Below are 27,573 nucleotides of genomic sequence, written 5' to 3'. Positions count from 1 at the left end.
ACATACTGGAAAAAGCCTGGTAGAGGGCCACCAAAAGGAAGGGCACTAAAATGATTATTTGATACTAAGAGGAGTTGGCTAAGGGGGAAGTGTTGCCTTAAACTACCTACTGGGAGGGTACAAAGAAGACACTGCCAAATTCTTCTTGGAAGTGCTTAGTAGCGGGACAACAGGTAAATGTCACACCTTGTGGTAAAGGACATTTTGACTGGACATAAAGGAAAAACCTGAGAAACCTGATATAGCCCAGTCCTCCATTAATTACTCTGTGATTCTATAAAGCAGACATCTCAGATTGGTGAAACTATTTCTACCTGAGAGATTTCTTCATCTCGTAGGTGATTAAGGAGGGCCCTTGTGAAATACACAGCAGGATGCATGAACAATGCCTTCCAGGTACAACAAGTTTAATCATCTTCTGTACAGTTCTGTAACCCACATGACTGACTCCACCTCAAGTCATTGAAGAGCTCTGTTTAAACAGTGCCCTTAGAGAGAGTCCTCCTTTTTAACAGCCTTAGTTTTTTTACCCATTGCATTTTTTAAATCAGACAGCTAAATACAATGGGTAGGAAGTCTGAGAGGCTTTTGCTATGTTACTACTGATGCGATTATCTAAAATTAAATCAACTTATGAAAACAACAAATGTACAATAGTCCATGGATGTATCTGCTCTGAGGAAACATAATTACGTTAAAGAAAAAGAATTAATAAGAGCCTGCATCACTCAAGTCTAGTGCAGTAGTTGTGGCAAAACTTAAATAAAAGAAAGTAAGACCTCAGGTATCTGCAGGTTTCTAACTTACAACTGTCATATTGTGGTATGATGGATTACTTTTAAGGTTTTACCTACCGACTGCTTACTCCGGTAAGTACATTTAAAGATGTGATTAAAACACAGTCTAAAGCTTTTAATGCCGAAGACACTGACATTAAGACAGGTATAACACTGCATTCTTACCTCCCAGGACACCTGGGCACATGCGGCAGATCTGCACGTCACTTGGGGGGGCTTGCACTGATCTGGAGGTCCAGGTGCTGTAGTAATTTCACATTTTTCCGAATAAGGTCCGAACTATTAAAAAGGGAATTGATATAACTCACTGATAAAAAGAAAACGACCGCTTTCTAAACAGTTTGCCACAGCACAACTGTGCAAAAGCAGCCTGAAAGTTTGTACTGTTCACTAGTAAGATAAATCTTTGTGGATTGTGGGGCGAGGATTTATTGCGGTATCTGACTATTCTCCAAAACAGCTGCAAAACTCGTCTCTACAGCAAATAAATTTAGCGCTTCCAACTCTCAGGCAGAAGGATTTGAAAGCACTTTCCTCTCTTTTGAAGTTCTGTGTTTGCTGCACCGTAACAGAACACAATTTGTAACTGCCTCTTTGAATTGAACTAAAAGGACAAAAAAAGGATTCCAAAAATGCTCCGGCTATAAACTGCTCTTTGGGGGACTTCAAGTTTATGTCAGCGCATTTCAGCTTTAAGCTGCAGACCTTTCCACAAACAGCATCAACTGGTGATGATAACTTTTATGAAGCAAACGCTGTCAAACAAATGCAAGCTGCCCTGCCTCTGTCTTTAAATAAGGACTTTGGATACATGAGCAAATAATGCTTTTACTACAGCAACAACTGATTAAAACACATTTAATAACAAAAATAAAATAAACTACATCTGATAAAACATGAGTCAGAAGTTCTACTGAATATTAAAAAACCCATAACGTGCTTATTATCCTGTTCTAGAGCAGCAACATACACACTAATAAAGGACAACCAACATACAGAGCTGGATATGGAAAACAGTTTACTACCTTACTTCACATAAGTATATTCAAGTTGCAACAATGCCTTGATGAAGTATGTAGCACTTCCTAACCTTTTCCCAATGCTACGATTCAGGTGTAAGACATAATTTAGCTGTTTTCCTTTCCTTTAAAAATCCTTTTGCACTTAACTGATTAACTGTTCCCACACAGCAATAAGCTCTGTGTACCAAATTAAGAAATCCTCGTTTTTGAAGCCACTTTAAAAGTGATTCCTACAGAAGAGAAGCTGCTTAATAGCAATTGTACTCTCCTCAATTAATTTCATTTCAGATTGCCTCCTTACCCCAGCCTTGTTAGCTGCTCGCAGTCTGAAGTTGTACATCCTCCCTGGAAGAAGGCTGCCTACTGTGCATTCAACATCAGAGCCTTGGTAAACCTCTCTGTGTTCATCAGTTTCCGTCTGAAACATTTCCAGACCATAACAGGTAACGGGTGAGCCGCCATCTACCTGAGGTGGTCCTGAAAAGAAAGGAAAACTCACTAAATTTTAACACACAACATAATTTTGATCCCTTACCCTCAGTAACAGTTCTAATAGAATTACCCCAGCGCAGCTGAATTTCTCTTGCTCTTGGTCTACCCTGTAGCCGTGGAGGCTGGCATGGACCAGGAACCACTGCTGGTGTCTGCACCAGTAAAGAATCAGATGCCTAGAAAGGAGAGAGATTAATGAAGGCACTTGCAGCAAAACAAGCACTACCAATTACGTTACAAATAAAAGCACATACTCGAGTCAGAAATAGGCTCTTCTGTTTCTTGAACCATACCCTCAAATACACGAAGATGCTTAAGTGACCTAGTATGTATGTATTGTAATACCTACATAAAACCTGCTGCAGTGATTACACAACATGCAAAGTTAACTTCTGCCTTTGAGTTACTGCCATACAAGGGGGTAAAACAATAATAATAATGAAAAAGTATCGTTACAAAGCTAGAACAGAATCCTGAACCATGAATTGATGGTTAAGCCATTGTCTTTTCCATTACACTGCAGTTTCTAAAACCTCACTCCAAGACCTGTATATTTCTTTCTGTGCAACAGCCTCTTAGAAAGCCAAGTGGGCAGAAACGTCAAACAGAAGTGATTAAGAAAAGGAGATTTCAACTTTTTCATGACTTAGTAATACTCACTGTGTAAGTATTTGAAGTGTGCCAAACAGTACATAGCAACATGCAACAGATGGCACTGTCTATTATGGATGCAGAACGGAATGAGTCAGCTGTGGTGAGGGGTGATTAGCTTCAGTGCGATACAGAACAAATATGCCTATTTTTGGACTGAAGGTGATAAGCCTTTTAGTTTACAACAGAGATGCAACTTGCAGTCTTATTTCACAGCTGCTCTTTATGTATGTTCCAGTAGGAGTGCATTAGGAAAATCTGCTGCTTTTCAGTTTCCTGAAATGAACGTCCTATAGCCTACCTGAGCTGCATAGGCTGCTACACTGATCACATGGGAAGCATTGAATTTAATCTGAAGTCTTGGGTTAGGACTTGGGAAAAGTCGTTTTCATTTTACTAACATGTTGCACAGGGAAAGATATAGTATTTTTTCTGTAAACAAGTAAGATCACTTAGAGTAAAATACACCATCAGAAGAGAATACTTGTATGTATTTCTTAAAGAAGTGGGCAGAAACTTGAAACACTCCGCACCAATTACTGGGACTTTGAGGTTCTGATTGCAATTTTGTTAGGCACTTCTGTACAAATATTCCTCTGACAATATTTATTAACTGTTGGATTACATTTTCTTAAGTATTAAGAAACACATTAGCTGACATTACCATGCTCTGTCCTCCTTCCCCAATGCAATACACACGTAAGCGATAGGAACAACCAGGATTCAGTCGATCACACAAATGCTCCCTTGAGGCTCCGCTGTATATTGTGTCCCACTTGTTTCCTGAAAGGTAAAGAATAGATGTACAATGAACCAAGGTGTAATTTACCAAGCTTTGGTATCCTAGACTCACCAAACGAATGTTTGCTTATGTATTTATGAAAAAAATAATATTAAAGGCTTTGCACATCCTGGATAAAGGTCTAATAGTTTCAGTTTTCCATACAAACTTGTGCAGATCCACAAAGTAAAACATCTTTATTTGGTATTTATGTTAAGTAAGGGAGCATTTAGCAATGGAGAGATATGAACTTCCATTATCAGTATGACTGTGTGGCTGAATACAGGTAAGGCTACTTAAAAGGTTCAGATTTACAAATAACTCAGTTGGGTACTTTTATGCCCAATGAAGAAATATGCATGACAGAACATAAAAGCAAATGGTAGAAAAACTTCTCTGAAAGAGTGGTCAGGTGCTGGAATGGGCTGCCCAGGGAGGTGGTGGAATCACCATCCCTGGAGGTGCTCAAGAAACATTTAGATGTTGTACTAAGGGAAATGGTAAGTGGGCAATATTGCTGGTGGTTGGACTGGATGACCTTGGAGGTATTTTCCAGCCTTGGTGATTCCATGATTCTATGATAAAAAATTACAATAAGGGTAGTGAAGCACTGGCACAGGATGCCCAGAGAGGAGGTGGGTGCCCACCCAATGTCAGGCTGGACGGGGCTCTGAGCACCTGATGGAGCAGTACGTTTTGCTGTTGACTGACTGTGGGAAAGCTGGTCCAGATGGCCTTCAAGGGTCTCTTTAAACTCAAACAATTCTGCAATTCTGATTCTAAACAACTTTTTCCAGCTACATCACTGTTCCCATTTAGCAGCAGTGAATGGAACACCGGTGATTCATTCATCAATCACGCATCCAGCAAAGCTAAGTGGCCCTTTCTTGCCCTTTAAACATCTGAAATGCATCATTTGATTTCCAAAACAGAACACACTTATGTGATACGTTAAACAGGGCAGCACTTTTGACACAGTTTTACTGCATTTTCTTTCTAATGCAGAGAAAGAAAGCTTCCTGTGTACAAGTATCAGCATCCTTGTTTTTAACATTACAGTCTCTTGCATAATATCTGCTATCACGTTACATGTTACCCTTTCCACAATTTACAACTAAAGGTGTGCATATAAAAAAGATCACAGCTGAATGCCAACACATTCTCCTAGTTCTTACCATTAGAGCCTTCAGAGATTTCCACAACGTATGTATTTATTGCTGCTCCTCCACTGTCTTTTGGCGGGTCTATGAAAAAAACAATATTCCAACTAAGCAGGTTAAATCAAATTGATTTGGAGTTTTGGGGGAACATTTTTAAAAGGAAAAATCATCACCCAACAGGAAACGAATGCTTTTATTACCCAGTTGGCCATGACATCCCGCATCCTAGTTCAGACAGCTGCATATCACTCACCTCCCCCACTATTCGAAGCTGCCAAATCATAACCCCACTATCATCTACAAATGATGTGTGATAAGTGAATTAAGCACCTGGGAGATGCCACAGCAAACATTTCATTTAGTGGGAGTGCTCTGGAAGGCTGCCTAATTCTGGTGTCAGGGCCATCGATCCTAATGGCCCTGTAATATGGACTGCAGATTGGAAAAAGACTGTCATATTTACAAGTAAGAACGTATCAAAATGTTTGAAGGAAAACATGCAGAAAACCTCAATATTCTGAGAGAGAACAGAAGTCAGGAGTTCTGCACTGAACACTTCATCTCTTGAAGTTTTAACAAAGCAATCAAAATTAAGTTCACTATCCTCCTTAGGACAATATTCAAGGAAAACATAGGAATTATCTTTGGCATAATCCTACTCCTCTCTCACAGAGCTGACTTAGGGAACAGTAAAATTAAAATACTGCGGGAAAGAAACATTTTTGACAAATACAGAGGCAGCTTAATACTTTAATACAGGAGGGCACTGCTACTGTAACATTACATTATGTATATGATGGATGAAAGGATGTTGGCTCTGAGGCAAGCGTTACATATCATGTCACACTTGCTAAATAAAATAACATTTATTATATGGCACATAGCACTTTCTTGGTTGAAAGGTAGTAATTAGTTTACTCCAAATGAAAAATAAGCATTCCCACTAATTATCACTCATGGGGAAAAAAAATGTACTACAGATCCATTAAAAACTCTATATAAACAGATCTTTTTAGACAGTTTTCTTTTTACAGATTAGATCTTTCTAATACAAATTTTACAATTTTACAATATAATTTTACTTCATGATCCTTGAGGTCCCTTCCAGCCCGTGTCATTCTGTGATTCTGTGATGTTACTGCAGTTAAACCTGGCCTTCTATGTATGGACATTCATAAAATCCAGAGGACAAACTCTAAACAGCTGGACAACATTCTTACCCCAGATGATTTTAAAACTCTGTGCGTGGATTTTCCCCTTCACTGAGGGTTTTGAAGGTGCTCCAGGTTTGTCTGGGCAAGTAGTATAGTCTACTGTCTCACTTGGACTGCTTTTCCCTTCTGAATTATAGGCAATGACCTGGAAGTATACAAAAATTATTATAACCACAAAACAAATATACCAGCATGCTCCTTGGTGTTAATGGTAAGAACAAATTAACTTGTACGTATGTGCAGACAGGTAGATAATATGCCATCAGCAGGAGTGAATCTACTATGTACCTTCATTTCATGCTTTTTTTATTAGTCCTGCAGTTAGTCAACTGCTATGCTGAAATTAAAAATACCTGCGAACTGCTAGGAAGAAAAAGAATCCTTAACAAGATAATAACAAAAAAATACAAGTAATGGTGAAGTTGGAACAAACACTAGCAAAGCAAGGGATGTGATTGTGCCACTTTATCCAGCATCATTTAGGCCAAACCTGAACACTATTCCCGTTTTGGTACTTCCAGTTCAAGAGACATGGAAAAATTGGAGAGTGCAGAAGAGAGCCACGATTCCATGATCCTGTGATGATTACAGAACTGGAGAATATGATATAGGAGGAAAGACTAAGGAGCCTGAGCTTACTCTGCCCAGTAAATTTAAGTTTCAGTGAGGGGGATCTAATCACTGCTTCCCAAAACAAAAGAAGCAGTTAAACAGAAAATGAAAACACTCCTTTGGCAAGGATATGAGACGACAGGACAGAAGACCATGGGCATAAATGCATCAGGTTAAATTTTGGCTGGATATAAAACAAGAAATTAATCACCATGAGAGCAGACTGCCCAGCAAAGAAGAAAAATCTCACTTGCTGGAAATACTGAAGTCTCAGTTCAACAGGGTTAAAAAGGGTTAGAAAGCTTGGCTGAAAGCCCTGCTTTCTAGACAAATTGTTGCCAGATCATCACTGAAGGTCTCTTCCAACCCAGACTTGTCTGTGATTCTAAGAAAACAAACTGCTGCTATTCTTTACTTCTTAGTTGTGCAGTTAATTTATCATGTATTCCAGTCTGTCCCTAGCAAAAATCTAAGCAACCTACATATATATACATATATATACGTATACTTATATATTTTGCTTTTACATTTATTTAAGAATTAAATAGAATCCAAATGATAGGAGTGATGTCACCACAGCTTGAGAAGAGGAAATGTGAGCTAACCTGCTTCTCAGACATTCTCCTGATAGAGTTTACAAGATTAACAATCATCTGTTTGTTTTTCTGCCATACAAATGAAGTTAAAAAGACAGTTGGTATTTACGTATCATAATAAGGTTTCCAATGGTTACAAAGTTTCTTTCAAAAGCCTTAAGGAATATTACTACTAATTAAGTCTTTCTCCAGCATAATAAAAATTAAAGACCTGATTAGCACAGAATTTGTTTCTCCTTTATGCCCTATGAAAGTGAACAGACTTCTGCTAACAGCTCTGTTATGAAAACTGTAGTATAAATGTTGGTTCTTTATTTTAATGATAAACTTGGATGCTGAAGTTAACCACGTACTTACTAATAATGCATACGATTAACATACAGGGTTAATTCCAAAGGGAAACTACAACCAAGTCCTTCCAAAGTACTTAGCTGCTTTTCAGTTTAAATACATGTATATAACCTGAGCAGTGGCACAACCCTAAAAATATACTGTAAAATTTAAATCACATAAGCATTAAGTTATGGATAAGTGCCATAAGATTAATGCCTATCATAACCTTCTCCACTTCTGAAAAAGAAATAATACTTGGAACTGCAAAATACTTGCTGTAAATTCAGGAGGAGTATTTAAGGGTATTAGACTCAAAGCAAATACAGCAAGTGCTGGACTGCTCCCTCTCATATTGCTAAGAGATGATGTTCTTAAGCAGCTCACACTTCTTGCTTATGAAATAGTCATTTAGGTGTGTGCAAGAAAACAACTATGGACATGTTTTCCCCTAATAGAATGGAGGCCATTCTGATTTTGCTTCATGCTGTGGGACACACATCAAAGAACTAAGTAATAGTACCTATGTAACAGAGAAGCCAAAAACCAAACAAAAACCGCAACAAACATGGAGTCATGAGCAAGAATGACACATTTCAAGATGCCTGCAATGGTGCTGTGCCCTTTTAGAGGTTCATGAACTTCTACAGAGATGACCAATAAAGCAATGAGATGACAGTATTAGGAAAAAGACTGGTTTCCCTTCAAATGTGGTTTCCCTCAAGTCAGTGAGTCAAACCTCAAGTTCCAAAAGAGACCCAGTCAACCAAAGGAAGCCACCCAAACCCGCGTATGTGATAAATCTTACCCTAAACTTGTATTTTGTACTACGCCTCAAATTCTTCACTGTGTAGGTAAGATCGTCGCCATCGTATTTTGGCTTGAAACCATATCCCTGCAGAACCAAAGGGGATTACTTGAAGCATTGTATCTGTCTGCCACATTCTGTAACATCATTCATATAAATAAAGTACCGTATCTTAGAGTGCAATTGTTTTATGTTTCTCTGACAAAGTAATTAAGTGTAACTTCATTGTGTAAACACAAGATATTTTATTTCTACCACGTGTAAGTGCTGTACATGGAAACCAAGTATAAAAATGAGGGTGGGGTGAGGGAGGAAATGAATTAATCGTTCTCCAATTCTGAAGAGGAGAAAAGAAAAATAAAATAAAAGTGCAGAGTGTCAAGAGAAATTACACCTAACATTTTCCAGGGGTAAAACAAAGATGTTTATGCTGAAATAAGGGACTGCACTTCATCATGCGATTACTTTGACCCATTTGTACAGAGCTGAACTTTCACAAGCAAAATCACAAAGTTAAAAGTAGTCTAGAAGTCTGTGGGATTAGGATTTAATACTAATGATAACTGCTGTTGCAATGGAAAGGAGAAAGCTAAGTGATGTGGTCACTGCAAGGGCAACTCATCAGTTTCATTTCAGAAAACACAGTTCCTTGTAGAATATTCTAGCAAAAATAATCACTGTTGCATTTAAATACAACGATGTATCAAACAAACACTATCATCTCTTTCTTAAATTGAGAGTAAATGTTTGAAACTTACTGAGTTCTCATCCTCCATCTCTAGTATGTACGAAATTCCTTCATCTGACGGTGTTCCTGAGGGTTTTGTCCACTGTAGGGATAACCAAGTAACTCCAGCATTAATCAGCAAAGGACTTGCTGGTGTAGTTGGGGCAGTGCCTGAGGTATGATACAGGACTTCTTCACTAAAACCACTGTGTATAATAAAACAGATAGTATGTAAAACTAGTCAGACACAAGAACTGATATCTAGAAAAACATCATTCTTACTAAATACAGCCATGACAATTTTTTGGATATGTGCACAGCTGGAAATTGGTACACGCAGATGATTTGACTTGCCCAAGAAATCTATCGGTTATAAACAATTTGAACAAGGTTAACGCACTCATAATTGAAAGATTCCTGCATGCGATGTAATTACAATGTATTGCAAACCAAAATGTTTTGCTTTTACGTATCATCATCCTTCTAAAGCAGTAGAGCTCTATGCAAAACAGTGTACTGAAGTCTATTCAAAATAAAAGCATGAAAACATAAAAACGTATATGGGAAGGCCCTGAAGCACTCTTTGCTTCCCAGGCAGCAATCCATGCAAATTATTATGTGCTTCAAGTCTAATTTGAAGCATTAGTCTCTACAGTGAATCAGAAAATACCAGAGTATTGTTATTCAGTGTTAAGTTTCTTTAACAGCCGGCAATATAAAAGCAGACTGTACTCAGACAGTCTCTGAACACAACTTTCAACCTTATCTGATGACTCTTAGGTGGGCATGGAGTGAAAATACAAAAGTTACAGAAAGAGAGCTAGGGTGAAATGGTGGCATACAAAAGTCAGTATTTGGGTGCATCACACAAACAGATGACAAAAAAAGTGGTTCGCAGCTGGAGTTCATTCAGAAATTTGCTGCTTCTACATCACGTCTGAAGAAACACTTGTAGGTTTGAGAGCTTGTCTAAATTTATTTGTAAACTGTATGAATGAATGTCAAATATATAACTGCAGTCTACACACATGGTGGCTACACACCACCAAAATGAGCATTAAGAAGTCCTGAAAACAGAACTCATTGCGTGGCTTGAGTAACAGTTTAAGACCTCGTGTGTCCAAATCTAACATTCCTAGAAACCACCTTAAAACGCCTTATCTTTGAAGCACTCCAACATCCATTGGAATCAACTAAAAGAGTTCCAGTAATTCTCATATGTGAAATGCTCTTAAACATTTCACGTAGAGCACAATAATACTACATTCTTTTGAATAAATTTCATTTTTCCAGGTTTGTTTGTGGTCAGAACTAAGTTTAAAAACATGAATAACTTGAAGACAGAATATCCATTCTTGTTGGCAAAATCATTTAGCCAAAATTCAGTCTTCAGATAGCTAAGATTTTCATCTCTGGTTGTGTTTAAGAGTCATTTGGATGTGGTACTCATAATCATATCAGGGATATGATTTTGTGTAGGCTTTTTAGAGTTAGGGTTCTGGTTAGGCTGCGGTTGGACTTGATGTTCTTCAAGGTCTCTTCCAACCTGGGTAATTCTATGATTCTATGATTCAACGTGCTTCATAAGGAATACAATGGTACACTACATTCAGTAAACACCATTTAAAGAGACTTCTTAATTCAGTAATACCATAAAGACAATGTAGTGCATTTTTACAAGGCTATGAAATACAGGTTAAGAAATCTATTTGGCATGATTAGTTTAAAAAGGGTTCTTAAGTGATCACTGTCCTCCAACACAGAAGGATTGCAGTTCTTCTGCTTACACCGCAGTAGTGTTCATTTAATGTGTGTGGGTACTCACAGAGGGTACCCTTATGATCAGAAAGAACCAGAAAACAGGAAGAGAACGTGAGCACCAGACCCTGCTTAACTGTCACCTCACGCCCCGCCTACTCTTTTCAAAAGCTTCAGTTAAATCTCATCAAGACAAGTCCAGGAGAAACTCAGAGTGCAGTTCATTTCAGAAACATCTCCCAGAGGGCAGTAACGTAAGAAAGACTCTAGAAGATTTCTTCTGTCCAGCATGAATTACACCCTTGGGTCTGGCTCCCTAGTTTTAAACTGTGCTTTGATGCTGTCCAAGCAGGCACTGCTCCCTCCAACACTCCCTTGTGCCAACTGAAGGACACACAACACACAACCCATGTTAGAAAAACACCGCTCTGGTCAGCTGTAGCATAATGCTAAAAATACTTCCTAGTCTGACTTAAGATAAAAATGGCAATTGTACACTCACAGCTAGAGAAGCCTTGACTTTATACCTGATAGGATCTAAAGGTCCAAGTGCTGGGATATGGTATAAACGCAGGCAGCCTTCCCTAGGGATAATGAGCACTAGTACTGACAGCATTAGCCAGCCTTATCACTTCACCAGAGGACTAAAAAAGCACTACCAAGAGCTAATGCATCCAGCAGTGTAAGCCTAACCTGACAACATACTACTTTTACTTTGTATTTTTGAGTTCTTGCTTATATTCCCTACTGTAGTCAAACATCATTCATTCACAAATTAAAAACAAAGTTTGGTGTTCTCATCTTTTACCACCACCGTTTCAGTAGAATTGAATATTATATCAGACACAACAGTCAGTTTCACTGAATCCTAGCACAGCCTGAGCTGATTCCATGCGATAGCAGCCGGGCTGTATGTGCCACGCTTGTGCACTTTATGTACAAAGGTGGCGAATGAAGGTTATAGGAGGTAGTCTGAGGAATTAGGGCAAGTGGCAGAAGTAGCTGGAGTATCTACAGGTGATAGTTGCTTATAAAGGGGGCTGAGATCTGTAGCACTTACATGCCAAGTATGTACATATGTTGTGGCAGTAAAAACACAGCTGTAATAATGCTTAAACAAAACAGATTATGCCAGTAATCACCAAACAGCTGAAGTCAGGATTTCTGGAGGTCATCTTGTACAACCTCTCTTGCTCTCAAGCAAGATCAAGTGATTCACAGTACATGTGTAATCTGCAAACTGAATAATCCAATCACATACAGTAAATAAACTACGTAAATCCTAGCTGGACAGAAGACTTGTTTCTTTAAATGCCATCACATGCTTTTCCAAACCAATCACATATATGCATGCAAATGCATTCCATATTTATGTATACAACAGTAATATTTACCTCATCCCCATGTCATTTTTGGCGGCTAGCCTAAAGGTGTACCCCATTGCTGGTGATAGTTTAGTAATCCTATACTGCTTCTGTTGGCCATAATAACACTGGCAAAACTCTCCATTTCCTTTTCCCTAAAAAGGAATAAATTAATCACGTTATTCACCCTACTAAATATGTGTCCATAAATTAAAGCAACACACACATGTGGAGCAAACTCATTTCTTGTAGTGTAACACGACTAAAAAATCCCTCACATGGTGAGACTTTATATAAAACTTTGCATATGAATGAAATCAGAGGCTTTTCAAATTCTGTTCCATTTCCCAGCTCCAAGGGGCTGGAAGGAGAAGGCAGTACAACACTGCTCAGCAATCTCCCTCTTAGGAAAGCTACTGCATAGGAGCTGCGGATGTTTGAGGGGACAGAGCTGACCCAGCCCTTTGATACCAATGGAAGGCTGTTACAGTAAAGTGATCATTTATTTTCTACTCTCAAGAGAAGTATTGGCTAAAAAGCTACCATTAGAAGTCGTAGAATCGTGTAACTAAGAAATAGCTTATGTTTTACATATCCTAAGAAGAAAATTTGGCAGTAACCATGATTTCACACTTGCTGCAGGACTTATTTCCCATGTGCCTACATAAGCCATAATTATGACACAACCTGATGCGCAGCGACAGACAGATACTTCTGAAAACCACAGAAAGAAAAAGAAATCGCTTACTTCATCCCATTCCAGAAGGTAACTGTGGATTTTAGAACCATTATCACAAGATGCCTGCAACAAGAAAAATCAGAAACTGGAGCTGTAATTGGATACAAGATCACTTTAGGAAAGACGCACGTATGTTCATGACATGACGAGTGGGGGGCAAATGATGTTTTCATTAGGTCTGTTTCATTTGCCAAGATGGTCCTTCTTTTCTTTCCATCCAGAACATATTTTGGGTTTTGTTTTTTTTTTCATTTCATTCATACTAAGGTATTCTGGCAGCAGTGTAAAATACACAGAACTTTTCTAAGCAGCTACACTACAAATCCGTTCAAATCTCAGTCTTTCCAAGCCACTCCATTTGATTTGCACAAATGAGTCTATGCTTAATAACAGAGGAAGAAATTGATTCTTCAGTAGAGGAGGGGACCAGAACACAAACCAGTGTCTCATGTTCAAGCTCATTAACTTTAATTAAAAAGGCTCCTGTCTTTTCTGGGATTTTTCTTCTTTTTAATGAAGCCCACATTTAATCTGATACACATCCTTAAGACACAGAACAGTGGTTGAAAATACTACGATTGGCAAAAAAATTCTGTTTCAATGAATTGACATTTTATTCACAAATCTGAAACTGATGAAGAGTTTTAAGGGCCTATTTTTAAGTGTCTTAAGTAGTTCTTACCTTCCACTGCAAAGTAAGAGAATTTTTGGTCCGATTAGTTATCCTGGGCAGATTTGGAGCATCAGGTTCACAACTCATTGTGGTAAAACTCTCTGCTTCTGAAGGACTCCCCTTTACACAACTGCATTCCACTTGGACTCTAAATGTGAAAAAGAATCAGAGATGTTTTACTTCAAAATCTATGTATAAAATTTCCAAAGAAAACTGAGTATTCAGAATTTAGCTACTTCCTTCCATCTCATTATATATTACTGTTATATATATGTAACACAACTGTTGTAAACATCTTGGTCAGGTAATGCAAAAGAAGAGTCCTTTACTTTGGATCTTCGCAATCATATTTGAAATACACTTGCTATTTGCAGTACTTGGGTAGGGAAATGATGGTAATGTCTTGCAGCCTTGTTATCTCTTGTAGATGTTTGAAGTGATAATACAGATAATTATTCTGCAAGTGCTTTTGTGAGATAGGCACAATGAAGCTGCAAATGTACTTTCAGAGTATCCTTTGCATTTAGTAAAGCTTACTGAGGTGTTTCACCCTGTCCTTTCCTTTAGGAAGGCTATAAACAAGCTCTTCATGTATATCGGAAGAATGAGTTGTTGCCTCTGTCTCAAAGAGGAATGGTTTGCTTTGCTCATAGCTTTTCTCCAAAGTGAATCTTTTATTCCTGTGTCACCTGCTTATGAACAGCAAGTCATGGGAAATCTGACACTGTTGAACATATGAGCATGGAGACCAAACCATCTAACAGTGACTAATGTTGCACACAAAGTTATTTGTCTTTACAAACAGTTTCAGATGCAAAATGTGTTGATTATCTTCACAGTTCAGTCTTTCTCATCTTCCTTTTTGGCAATGTTCAGACTGGCACAATTCTAATTACTAGATCAGGAAGAACTTAGGTGGCTAAATCATCTATTCACATGAATCCTCTACAATGACCAGAAACAAATAAAATGGAATCTGGAATCTGAAAACAGCCTGGTAGGAAAAGACTTTCACAGGGAAAAAATGCCCTGGACTATGACCTCTAAGCTCCATGCATTTTCAGCTTAAATGCAATTGGATAAAGTACTTAAACACTAATAAAAACATTAACAAAATCACAGAGAAACACTTGCGTATGAAAGACCTTCTAGTCAATTTACCACTCATCCTCCTCCTGAACACAGCAGCACACCATAAATATGAAGGGTGGGATGAACAGACAACGTGGTTTGACTTTCAGTTTGGTAATGAACAAAACCCTTGAAAAGGCACTAGAAGGTGCAGTCATCACACTGAGGACCCAGAACTTAGCACTCCTCTTTGAGCAAATGGGAATCATGAGAGTACTACATAACCAAAATCCTTCTCCTCCCCAGTGCACATGGAAAGAGGCACGTTCTGACTCACATCCTTTTGCTCCCTTTCCTTCCTACCAGCTGCCTCTAAATAAATGGCTTCTGAGCACAAAAGTCTTGGGATTTTCCAGACTGGCCTGCTGGAAAAAGGAGAAAGCAGCATGAAGAAGCCAGTAGGAAGAAAATTCTCATGCAAGGCACCTTCTAGTACTTGTGAGGAAATGGCATAAAGGAAGCATCACTGGGGCATGCCTCAAAGGAAATAAAAAGGTCACTGCATTGGCATGATGTGACAAAAGCAGAGATATTGGGTGAGGTAGCAAAAAAATGTCATGTGTGCCAAAACTGATTATATGATGAACTAAACAAAAAACGTTGACTTAAAAATGGCAATATTTCAACTACCACTGTGAGTCAAAGGAGGGTATCAAGAGATAAAGACAAGTTCTGAAGGTTTCTGCAATCAAATGAAACTTTTAAAACATTCCCATTGAATTTAGTTATCAGAAAAGGAAGATACTCACTTTGCATGGTAATCAGTTGCTGGCCTGAGATCATTTACAGTAACTTTATTTTCTTCTCCACTGAAAAGAAATACAGTTTTGTTAAAGAGATCATTTTAGAATCACGTGCATTTATAAAAAGGCGTGCACCTGAGCCATCCACCTAACACTCCTCGTAAGGAACATACTTGTCAATAGGTTGTTTCTGTTGCTAAGCATTTACAATGAAGACACATTTATCTCAGGATTTTTCCAGGCTTTCCTTGCTTTTTTTCTGTTTGTTGATTTTTTTGCATTCTTTGTTTTTAGATAAAAATTACCTTCTTTCTTACTCAGTTATAGCAGCTGATATGTTAGTACTTAAGGCAGGGGTATCCAACTATTTAAATCTCCAAACAACGAACAGATTTTAAAGAGATCTTAAGTCACGCAATTAAAAGCAGCAACAACAAAATAAAGGAAATGAACACCTACATATATACAGTTTTGTATTTTCCATCCTTCCCAGTATTTGAAATCATCACTTCGTAAGTATAAACCCCTGGTATGTTACTCTTGTCAGCGTCTTCTCCGACATCAATGGATGGAGGTGACCACGTAAGCAGCGCCGTTCTTGCCTGAATGTCTGACACCTGTAGAAATATAATGTTTGAGACTTCTGCCACTTAAATGCTACGGTATATAATCAGATGAGAAGCAAATCATTAGCAAATCAGAGTATTTATACTGATGTATGAGCTACTGATTAGTTTTTACAGATGAAATGTAGATGTGGTATTGAAGGACATAGTTAGTGGGCATGGTGGGGACAGGCTAATGGTTGGACTGCATGATTTTAGAGGTCTTTTCCAACCTTAATCTTTCTAAGACTCTGTGAAATCAAGCTGGAAACAAGAATAACTGTCACCGTACTTTGCTGATTACAAAGTAACGAATGCCACCTAGTGGGCTACAGTGGTTAAGCACAGGAACAGGATGCCCAGGGAAATAGTTTGTATTTTGCACCCACCGACTATCAACAACCATTTCAAAAGAACAGACAACACACTGTATGAAATAACCAGTTCCACAGTATCACTGCCATATACATATGTGTAAAAGATATATTTTGAGTAGTTGCTTTTGGAAACCTATTCCCAGAGGGTGAGAATCGAAATACTATTCTTAGAACTGGTGCTCTTAACCCAAACGCGTCAACTTTGGGACTGAAACAGAGGAAACGGGTTACTGGCAACAGACAAATTTTATTCCTATTTTCCAGGTAGCATCTCTTGTTCTATCAGTTAACCCTACTTGGCCCAGCTGCTATTGATTTGAACATCAGACCTCCCTGCCCTTCCTGCAGTTTTCTTATGTATTTGAAGACCTGTTTCTCTCATCATTTTCACCCTCCTCTTTGATTATTTACTTCTGTTCCAATACCTTCGATGTTTTGTCCAGAATTGTAGTTAACACTCAATCTAATTCTTCACTAGTGCCAAACTGTCTTATACACTTCATAGATCACATTTCTCTCCATACATCATAGTATGTCTTTTACACAGGGTAAGTCAGGTGGTTGGTATGAATGAAAGCTGGCATTATGTCTCATTGGAACATTCAGGCATTAGAGGCTTTAGCTATTCTCTAGAGAGAGTTAAGAGAGTGCAACATCAAAGACAACATTACAGAGAAATATTCAACTCAGAGAACTTAGATTAGTGAACTTAAACAAGGAGCAGAGTGGAAATCTCTTGTATTGCAACAAAAGTCAAGAAAGAATAATTAACTCTGTTCTTAAGTCCCTGGAAGAAAAGCTGTTACCCCGAGTTATTCACCCAGGGCAAACATTAGCACGTCGACTGAAAAAAGACAGAACTTCTGTAAGACATCTAAAACAATAGATGACAACTGTTCACAAAGTAACTTAACACAATGAAACTACATTATGCACCAAGCTAAAAATCAGTGACCATGTAGGTTGTTCTGGTTGTTTTACTTTGTGTAAACAGGGTATGTGACTAAACAATGTTATGAAGATCTGAAGCTTTGCTATGGCCAATTTGCCAAAGTTTAAAATGTAACAGCCAGTGTAATTCAACACAAAATGCAAAGTGAAAAGTATTTGCAGAAGTTGGGAATTAAAGCATAAAAAGCAGCAGTGTAGATATTAAAAAAATAAAAAAGCTTCTGTATATATACATATTTGGACCTACACATATATATGGGGAAAAAAGGAGGAAAACATTAGTAAATAAGCTACAATTTAAGACAAGAAAATCTGTAGCAAAGGCACTGGGTCCAGCTGATGGTGCCCAGCGAAACTGGATGGTCAGCAGTAAACCAGATGGTCACATACTGGTTCCCCTTCTGTGATGTACACTCATGTTAAACCAAGCAGTGGCAAGAAGCCAAACTTCAACTATCAAGCATTGCTGAAGAGCACTGGGAAGGGAATATTTAGACCCTAACACTGAGGAAACTGAGGTGGGAACGCCTTCATTTGAACTTGAACAAGTTAATCTCCTTTTTAAAGATGTGCCATTTGGGTAAAAAATAAAATAATTAAATCAAATAAAGAGCAGTTCTAGTATGTGCCAGCTGGATTGCATAAGGTACTTAACCAGTAAGTAAACAGCATCGTGTTCTAAAAGAACACACATGAGCTACAAAACATGATGTACCCCATGGACTTTATAATGCCATGTAAGCAGAAACTGTGAGTGCGTATCCCTTCTTCTCATTAAATATCCATTCTTCATTTTGCTTTTGTCTTTTCAGTTCCCCTTGTCTTCTCTTGCACTTCCTTTGCCACTTGCTTAGTGAACACAATGGCTGGTGCAGGCTGTTTGAATGCTGAGGAGTCAATATAGTTCATTTAAAAACAACACATAGGAATCTGGAAGCAGCAAGGCTCAGGTACTACATAATGCACAGGACTAACAAGAGATGCATGAATGAAAATACACCACAGAGCACAATGAGACACTGAAATTCAAGAAAGGTTATGGGTGGGGGGAGAAACAGTGAAACTACTCATGCTGACCTATGGGGGATGGATGGATGAATATTCTGAGAGGAAGGAAGCAAACGGAAACAAGACAGAGATGCACTGGGACACTGTTGTTTTTTTTCTGCCCTCTGCCAGCACAGCTGATGTTACACTTGTTTAATACATTTCCCACTGTCTCACTTTAACAGCCCTAGCATGCTCAATGATCACTCCCCATGGCAATGCAGTCACTGCTGACATTCCTGACTTGGATGGCATCCTGTATGCTCTGGCCAATGGGCAGAAGACTGTGCATAGATATATGGGCCCTTCACTTTAGTCAGGATAGAAAGCAACATCTGTGTTCTCCCGGAGCTAAGGTCACAGCTCACACCCATGATGTGAGGGCTACTGAGAACATTGTTGCCTTGTGTGTCCAAGTGCCAACACTATCTTACACTAAGCTAACCCTACAGTTAATAAAACTTGCTCCTGTGTCCATTCTGATGTGGTTAGACCAGGCACATGTTCCTTTTCTAAGACAGACTCTTGTGATCAACAGTCAAAAGGAGTATAAGGCACCAGTCCCTTTAGCTGCACAGCCCTGCACAGTCCTGATCCGTTCTCAAAACAGATCTAATTGTACTGTGAATTGCAGGGTCTGTACAGTAAATCTGCTTCACTTTGAAAGTATGATTCTATATTCTTCTAATAATATTATGATGTATATCTTCCTAAAGTGTAACACTCAACAGCAAAAGTCTTGCACAAGTTTCTAGTGCTTGATGTAACACAGTGATAGCAACTGGCATTTAGTATCATCCATGGAGATGAAGTGCACAGCTGGGCACTGAAATAACAGGCTGCAAAAATAAAACCTCTGCTGGTGAATCTCTCAAGTACCTGCTGTCAAAAATACGATGTTTAGGAAAGCTGGATTACATCCGAGGTCCTGAGCAAAACTTAATGCTAGCAGACACAGACCTATGTTCATTCCTCACAGCCATAACCTGTTCTTCTTTTGAATCACACAATCACCAGTGTTGGAAAAGACCCACAGGATCACCCAGTCCAAAGTTTGGAAGTTTTAGGATCCCCCAGTCTTGATTGTCCTTTGGATCTGTACTCCTTGCCAGAAGCTGTCTCTGCTCCTCACTTTCTTTCTCCATTCACACCTTAATCTCCATAAGCTTTCTTTCAGTCCCATTTTATTCTCCACAAATTCTTTTTATTTCTTCTCTACCAGATTCGGTCTCCAAGGACATCCTATTCAGTGCTCTTGAACTTGACTGTTACAGCTGCTATCTGCATCCTAGCAGCAGCCAGGTTCAGCTTCCTCCTATCCATTTCTCCATCTCATTTCCCTCAATCATTACTTACAGAATTTGACACAGGGGCACCAAAGAAATGCTGTCTCATTCTGATGCCTGGACATAGCAGGACTCTGAGCATTTAGTACTGTAGTTATTTATCCCTGCTCAGCCCTTGCAGCACCACTGAGTCACAGAATGGTTAGGGTTGCAGGGCCCTCTGGGTCCCTCTGCTCCAGCCCCTGCCCCAGCAGGGACACCCAGAGCAGGGTGCCCAGGGCCACATCCAGCTGATTATGGGAGATCTCCAAGGAGGAGACCCCCCAGCCCCTGGGCAGCCTGTGCCAGTGCTCCATCACTGCACAGCACAGAAGGGCTCCTGGTGTTCAGAGGGAACCTCCTGTGCTCCAGTTTGTGCCCATGGCCTCTGGTCCTGGTACTAGGCAAGAGGTAGAACTGTTTAGTCTAGAGAAGAGAAGGCTCAAGGGGGATCTTATCAATGCATATGAATACCTCAGGGATGACTGTAATGAAAAGAATTTCACATATTAAGTACTGAGACAATTTTGGTTTCATAAATGTTAATATATTAAAAATTACTTTGGTCATTTACATTTCAGTCAATGAAAGTTAAGTGCTGAGAACTGAAGAACTGAACTTGGGCAGAGAAAGGGAGATATCACTGTATAATATAGCAACAGACACACTCTGATTTTATAGAAAGCTGTAACTACTTACCACTGGCTTGGCTATATTAGAAAGAAGTGCTTCAAGTGCTTTTGTTTCTTCATCCTTTTCTTGAAAAACAAAATCAAAGCAAACAAAGCACCCATGAATCATTGTTCAGTGACTTTCTATTGAAACAGCTCTTCAACAACTGCATATAGACTGAAGTATGTATAAAACAACACTGCATCAACTTGCATTCAACTAGGGCAACGTAAATCTGAAAGAGCTCCCATAGTTATCGTTCACTTTGATTCTAAATCTGTTCTACAATTTAAAAGAATACAGAAAAAATAAGAAACATAACTAATAAAATCTGCCCAAATCTACACGGAGACTTGCACAACAGTAGTTTTGTTCTCTTAGGCACGTTGTTTCAATGAGAGGAGCAGGCTGCTCGATCATCCTTAATTCCATTCCATGCAAGTCAGTGTAGTTACAGGCTATCACCCAAGACTGTCAAAGCGTGGTGTTGAAACTACAATGTGCTCAGCCAGACACTGGACTTGCAAAAGATATACATATGTATATATACATGAAAAGTATCTGTTACATATATCTTTTATTAACACTTACCTTCTACTTCTACGTCTGTCTGAGAATTGCTTTTTCCTTTACCCACTGACTTGCTTTTGGTAGAACCTGTGCTTATACCAGCTGTGTCCTGTCCTTTTGTAAGTCCATTAGGTTCACTTGCAGGAGAAGGACATTTCTGAGGAGATGATGGAGGACTGTTTAATTTATCCTTCTGAGTTCCATGCCGATCTTTTAATTTTTTTTGTAACCTTTCATATGTTTTACTAGACCTTTCATCTCTAAAGTTGGCTCTTCCATGTGCAGGCAGGGTATCTAAATGAAAGTTAAATAAGCAAATAAATCATGAAGAAAAGAATGCAATCAAAAATCAATTTAAAATTGCCATGTGAGTTAAGCATATGCTTGTGTGCAAAATTATATCTATATTCCTACTATAAAACTGAGCTGTCCAGCAAGTAAAATTATACACAGTAATTGGATCTTAATAACCTGTTAGAGAAGAAAGCGTAATCTTTCCTTCTCACATCATTTTTTCCACTTAAAAATTAATATTAAAATGTTTCTATATTCTTCTGTAAGCTGTAAGGTGCAGAATAAAGCCAACACATCCTCCATCTGTAAGTACTTGATTGCAAGGTAGGAAACTTGCTCTGATGCTGAATACAAAAAATACATAAGTTTTGAGAACGCAACTAGACCTTTGTTACTTTAATTGTGTTTCTGCAGAAATCAACAGGAAATCCAGAAACCTTTGAAGAACAGAGCAACCAAAGACAGCATGTCTGGGTCCTGTAAGTACACTGGATCTGTACAAGGCAAACTGAGGCATTGCTGCAGCCCCACCAAGAACATGGCTTCAGAAAAGGTCAGTCCTACATACAATGCTATGCAGAAAAAATAATCAGTACATTTAATGGATAACTAAATAGACAAGTCAAATTAGTGAAAAGAACTTCTTCTGAATTAATAAAGTTTAGCAAGAAGACTGGCATCATCATAAAATATTTTTGTACAGCTCCCATTCAAGGTGTAGTCTTATCTGCACGATAAAGCACATATATCAACATCACAGACTCCAGAAACCAGTACAGCATCATTTTCTTTGTTAGAATTAGCAATGTTTTATAAGCTACATACCCAGATCCCCGTACATTTGGGATGTGTGATACTGCGGAATGTACTGCGTTGCCATGTCACCAGCCCCGGTTACTGGTGAGTAGATGTGACGTGGTGGAGGGGGGATCATGGCTGGGAGAGGAAGGAAGCCAGGCAGTGGAGGATGAGGAGGCCTGTGTATCACTGCGTGACCACCAGGATGAAATTCTGGAGCCTGGGGAACCACCACAACCCTTCGAACGCCATTATCCTCAATAACCTGTACAATGAGAGACCATGAACAAAGACAAGAGCTTTGTAACGAGCAAAGAATGAACAAAGCAGTAATCACAGAATCACAGAATGGCCAGGGTTGAAAAGGAGCATAATGATCATCCATTTTCAACCTTCCTGCCATGTACAGGGTCACCAATCAGTAGACCAGGCTGCACAGAGCCACATCCAGCCTGTAAGACATCCAGTCTTGCAAACAACTAGATATACTTCTGGCAATAACCTAGCTTGTCACCAGTGCCCTGTTTCCATTCTCATTCATGCACCCTGTATGCTACACTGCTCCTAGGGTTTGTTCTACAGCGTAACAGCTAGATGGCTCCCTGCAAGTGATCTAATGGGTGAAATTCACACAACAGAAGTGGAGAGAAAAAGGCATAACAGTGCCTGATCTTTGCTACATGTCCATCACAGTGCTCCAATGCTAACATGGGAGACCTCTTGTCAGCATGTAGCAGCCTCGGACTGCATCAAGCTGTTAAAGCAAAAAATACTTGGCAGGATAGCAGCCAGCCCTCTCACGACTTTAAAACTCTATGTAGTTTAAAACAAGTTGTGTTTCCTCTGTTAAATTATCTTGCATTCTGACTCTGTGAAAAAAGAGCTTTCATGGCAGCTTCTTCTTGCTGTATAAAAATCTCTGGCAAACAAGAGATGTGACACAACAGCCTTCTGCCCTGAGCCATGCTGCCAGAAGTTCTATCTCATCATGAGGGTAAATGCAGACACGTAAGATGCAGGCAGCTGAGGATTTCTGTGTACAGTACATATAGCATATGTGGGAGGGTGTCTCACACAGGCAAAGACACATACTATAGAAGTACTGAAGCAGAAAATGATCATCCCTTCATAAGGGTTAGTAATCAGCTGGAGCAGTAATGGGGTCACCCACTGAAGCACACCACAGATACAAGGAACAAGGCAAACTTATGCTCTGAGTTTTCACTTAGTATATTCAATTTGGAATCTGGAGTCAGGTTGAACATGTACATGTACACCAATGAGTAATCTGGGGCAACACCAACAGATCAGGGGATCAAAGCACTCGGTGCCAAGCTGCTTTGACCTCCATGGTTTGAGCTTAACTGAATTATGCCTGGGTAGGTCTAGTCCCATGCCCTGGTATAAACACTTCCACTGTGCCTATGACAGAAAGCTGCTTGAAGGATCAAACGTTGTTTTTGCCATTTTATCATTAGAGGTTAATGTGCATCTGGTACTTGTCAGAAATGGAATTCCTAGTTCAGTTTCCTCTGACAGCAATCTAATTTGCACATTCCCAAATCATCCTGATAGCAGAACCAATGCAGAGTAAGTGAGGACAGTCTAGGAAATGGTTATAAAGCTTTCCAAATCTAACAGGAAAGAAAAATAATGTACACATGGCTGTATGGTTCTGGTGTAAAGTAGAACAAAGATCTTTATATATAAGCAATAACATTCAGAAGACAAAAGTGTTGTACACAATGAAGTCGATCCCACTTATGTAAATAGAGCTGGAAATGAATACAAATGGTCTAAGTGAACATATAAATGCTACTTGTTTGGGTTTGGGTTGTTTTTTTATAGGTTCACTAGTTTCTTTATATAGAAACCGCCTCTTAATGGGAAAGAGTAACACTGCAAAGACACTGCTCTTAGTATCTGTGCAGTGATAGCTGGCTGGTACCTAAAGGCAGGACATAGGAACAGCCGTAAATACAACTACAACTGCTGCTTTCCAACTATGTCCTCTAAATACTGAAATGTAGTTTTCATCATTTGAGTCCCTTTTGCTTACACAAAGAAATTCCAATTTATCACAGGCTACTTAAGACTATCAGCAGTTCCAAGAACACAAACAGATTATAAACTAAGTAACTCAGCAATAGAAACCCAATTCATAGCAGCAGGGAACTTAAGGTGTGTCTGTAACTGTGCCTCTACATCCAACACCAACCCAACTTTAGGCTCCTAATAAAGTGGGTAAAAAAAGGCATCACAAGAATTATGTCATCTTAAGCTAAATAATAAGCTGAATGTATCAGCAAAACATACAGTTCTGGCTTGTTTGACAACCAAACATCACACAGAAATTCACTACAGGAAGGGAACAGACAGCTTGGAGAAGATGAATAATGATGTATGTGTTTTCTTTCTTTCTTTCTAAGTCCTAGCATTACAGTTCCAAAAGAAAAGGGAAAAATAAATCAACTCATGAAATACCTTTTATTTATGTGACATAAGAAAAATAAACGTATTTTATTCTGTTGCTCACTTCAGCTTCTAACAGAGGACACTACATTGTGTCAGTGCCAAACAGAAGTTGAAGCAAGCAGAGGTAGAACAGAACTAAATGAAAATGCATAGACAAAATGCTAAAGCTGTTCTTCTACACTGACAGCTTTAGGCTTCCAATTGCTCTCAAATTATATCTGCAGTTAGAGACTTAAAAGTACACTAAGTCTGAAGAAATCATGGAAGTTACGTTGCTGGGGGTGCATTAAGTAAAGGATAACTCAAACCGCAGCACTTTGTGCTGTTTGCAAGACCTCTATCAAATCTTTCTTGTCACAGGAACTTCCAGCACAAACCACAACAGTTGGTACATTTTATCAGCAGTAAATGTTTCGGAAGCCTTAGAAACGACAGGTTTTCCTGGACTCTGACACCTAGATGAAAACAGCAGACACGGGCTGATTCCACCTGCACTCTGAGCTGGAGAGATGTGTAGCACCATCAGCTCAGAAGTCAGAGGGCTGCACTGGTACCACTTGCTGGTATAATAAGCTCCAATGAAAGGCTAACAGGCATGTCCCAGTGAAACCTTTTGTGCAACACCTCCTGGTCACTGGGGATTTTTTCCTTGCATTTTGTGCATTACATTCTCTTCATATGGACACATTCAGTCACATGAAGACTGGACACAACACATCACTGTGAGGAAAACTGACATCGTAGAGGGCGATATTCATCTGCTCTGGTTTCCAGATCTGAGCTACTAACCCTACAGTTGTAGGGTTAACCATAGCTGAGGGAGAAAGAGATATCACCTACAAGGCCATACATCTATCTCAGCATAATAACTAACACAGGCAAGAGGATTTGTCCTTTTCATCTACCTTAAGGGATGTGTAGGTTACCTAGCTCACAGTTAATTTTCAGACATCTAAATTAGGAATCCCACAGTATTGACAAAAGCAGAGCCCCACCCCAAGTTAATCCATAGAAACATGTTACATGGTGACTTATTCTCAATGGACAGTTGCAGTTTTATTCTACATTTGCTGCATTTTTTGATCCTAACAGAACTGCTTTACTCCCCGTCTGCAAAGAAATTCCCAGCCATGAGCTATGATCATACATAAAATTATATTGGTGCCAAGAGAAAATTTCTGCTAACCCAAATTCAGCACAATGAGCTATCTGGGTCATGAACTGTATTTTATGTTCAGAGGACAGCCAGTACATCAGGATCCTGAACTAAATAAGGAACTGTACCTGTTATTCTCATGTAAGTAGTTAATATATAACTAAATGGGCACACATAAAAGCTCCCAGAGGTATTACTGGATACCTCCCATTATTTATTTCCTTGACCACAGTGATTCAAACTTGACACGTTCACTTACTGAATTAGCTGCTTTGGTTCTGCTTCCATATGACTGTCATGCAAACAAATGAAATAAGAATCAAACAAAGTGACATACCTGTGGGGCATATCCAGGAGGCACATAAATAGTAGGCACTGAACCATTTGGGGACATCATTGGAACCTGAGCAGGACCTACATGGGTTAAAGAAACATTAACATCATCCTGTACTGAGAGTTCAAAGAACATGCAGAACTGCAAAGACTCTGTGAAAAATATACAACATAATATGAATTTAAAAAGGCAATGGGCTATACAGGCAAAATTAATAGCAAAGGGCCCCCTCCTTTTAATGGGTGAGCCAGAAGGAACAGAACTGACAGACACCCAGACAAATACAACATCATGTGTTAAGGCTGCATTTGAAAAGAAACCATGGCCTGGAAAATCCCATACCTTCAAAGAACGCAGAGTTACTGTTACATGCTTGGGTTTTCAAATAGCATCTGACAGCCTCTCTCAAACACCCTTAAAGTAGTGATGCTGCCTTTGGCTACAAAAGTGAAGAGGGCTCTTCATGAGGAACTAACTGGCCTGAGAACAGGAAGCAAAGTGAAGGGAACACTCAGCTTTCAAATCATCTACAAGTGACTACAGCAGTCACACAGGTATGGATAGTATATGGATAGTGATAAGCCATACGTTAGCCATACTCTCATACTCATAGGCCATATTCTATGGGAGTAGATTAATGAGTTTTTACATACGTGTCTAAAGAAATACCAACTGAGATGTTCACTGGCATTCACAGAAGGAAAAAGAAAATTAAAAATCATTAGAATTGTTTGAGTCGGAATGGACCCTTACAGGCCATCTGGTCCAACTGCCCTGCAATGAGCAGGGACACCTACAGCTCCAGCAGGTGCTCAGAGCCCCATCCAGCCTGACCTTGGGTGTCTACAGGGATGGGGCATCCACCACCTCTCTGTGCAAATATCCTGAGCACCGTGTGCACTGCCTGTCTCCGTTCTTAAAAAGAAAAAGACAACAGAACTAGAAAAGGTCAATAAGAAAAGGCAGAAAGCTTTTACAGTGACTTTCCACCTGTTCATCAGGGCAGAATCAAGAGACTAGGATTATTCCATCTGTCAGTGGTTAAAAGGTAAAAGGGCGTGAAGAAGAGAAATAGTACAAGACCTATAAAAACCACCAACTGCCTAAAATAGGAAGATGGATCGTTTATAATTTCTGACAGACAAGATCCAGATATTAAATTAAATAAGCAAATAGAAGATTTAAAACAGAAATTGCTTAAGTCGCACCTTTGAGAACACTGTGGAAATGAATGGTTGTGTTCACAGATTTGGAGCTATTAAATAGATTGAGAGAAGTTACCAAGTAAGAGCTGATAAAAGAATCCCTGTCAGTTCATAAAGCTCAAAAGAAGTAAGTGATTTCTGTGTGCCTGCCCCATCCTTATGCTCT

General features: G+C 39.2%; 1 protein-coding gene across 16 annotated transcripts in view; it reads right to left on the bottom strand.

The window, feature by feature from the left end:
* FNDC3A (fibronectin type III domain containing 3A) overlaps nt 1–27,573 on the bottom strand; it is a 101,268-nt gene that overhangs the window by 12,223 nt on the left and 61,472 nt on the right. For 12 of the 16 annotated variants that reach the window (XM_015851816.3, XM_015851815.2, XM_085536150.1 and 9 more), the window contains 17 exons: nt 26,206–26,282; nt 22,265–22,502; nt 21,167–21,439; nt 20,603–20,661; nt 16,058–16,215; nt 15,605–15,664; nt 13,734–13,872; nt 13,061–13,114; nt 12,343–12,467; nt 9,222–9,396; nt 8,464–8,550; nt 6,124–6,262; nt 4,919–4,987; nt 3,627–3,745; nt 2,382–2,487; nt 2,121–2,296; nt 963–1,076 (listed from right to left, as the gene is read on the bottom strand). In XM_015851816.3, coding sequence (XP_015707302.1) covers nt 963–1,076; nt 2,121–2,296; nt 2,382–2,487; nt 3,627–3,745; nt 4,919–4,987; nt 6,124–6,262; nt 8,464–8,550; nt 9,222–9,396; nt 12,343–12,467; nt 13,061–13,114; nt 13,734–13,872; nt 15,605–15,664; nt 16,058–16,215; nt 20,603–20,661; nt 21,167–21,439; nt 22,265–22,502; nt 26,206–26,282 — 2,168 coding nt within the window. The remainder of the gene's footprint in view (nt 1–962; nt 1,077–2,120; nt 2,297–2,381; nt 2,488–3,626; nt 3,746–4,918; nt 4,988–6,123; nt 6,263–8,463; nt 8,551–9,221; nt 9,397–12,342; nt 12,468–13,060; nt 13,115–13,733; nt 13,873–15,604; nt 15,665–16,057; nt 16,216–20,602; nt 20,662–21,166; nt 21,440–22,264; nt 22,503–26,205; nt 26,283–27,573) is intronic. The other 4 variants (XM_085536153.1, XM_085536152.1, XM_085536154.1 and 1 more) reach the window with 1 other exon arrangement.

Source organism: Coturnix japonica, chromosome 1, assembly GCF_054131305.1.
Source record: "Coturnix japonica strain WE chromosome 1, WE-NBRP24, whole genome shotgun sequence".
In the NCBI taxonomy this organism is placed as follows: Eukaryota; Metazoa; Chordata; class Aves; order Galliformes; family Phasianidae; genus Coturnix; species Coturnix japonica.
The sequence above is the reverse complement of the archived record's forward strand: the minus strand, read 5'-3'. Positions and strand labels throughout refer to the sequence as shown.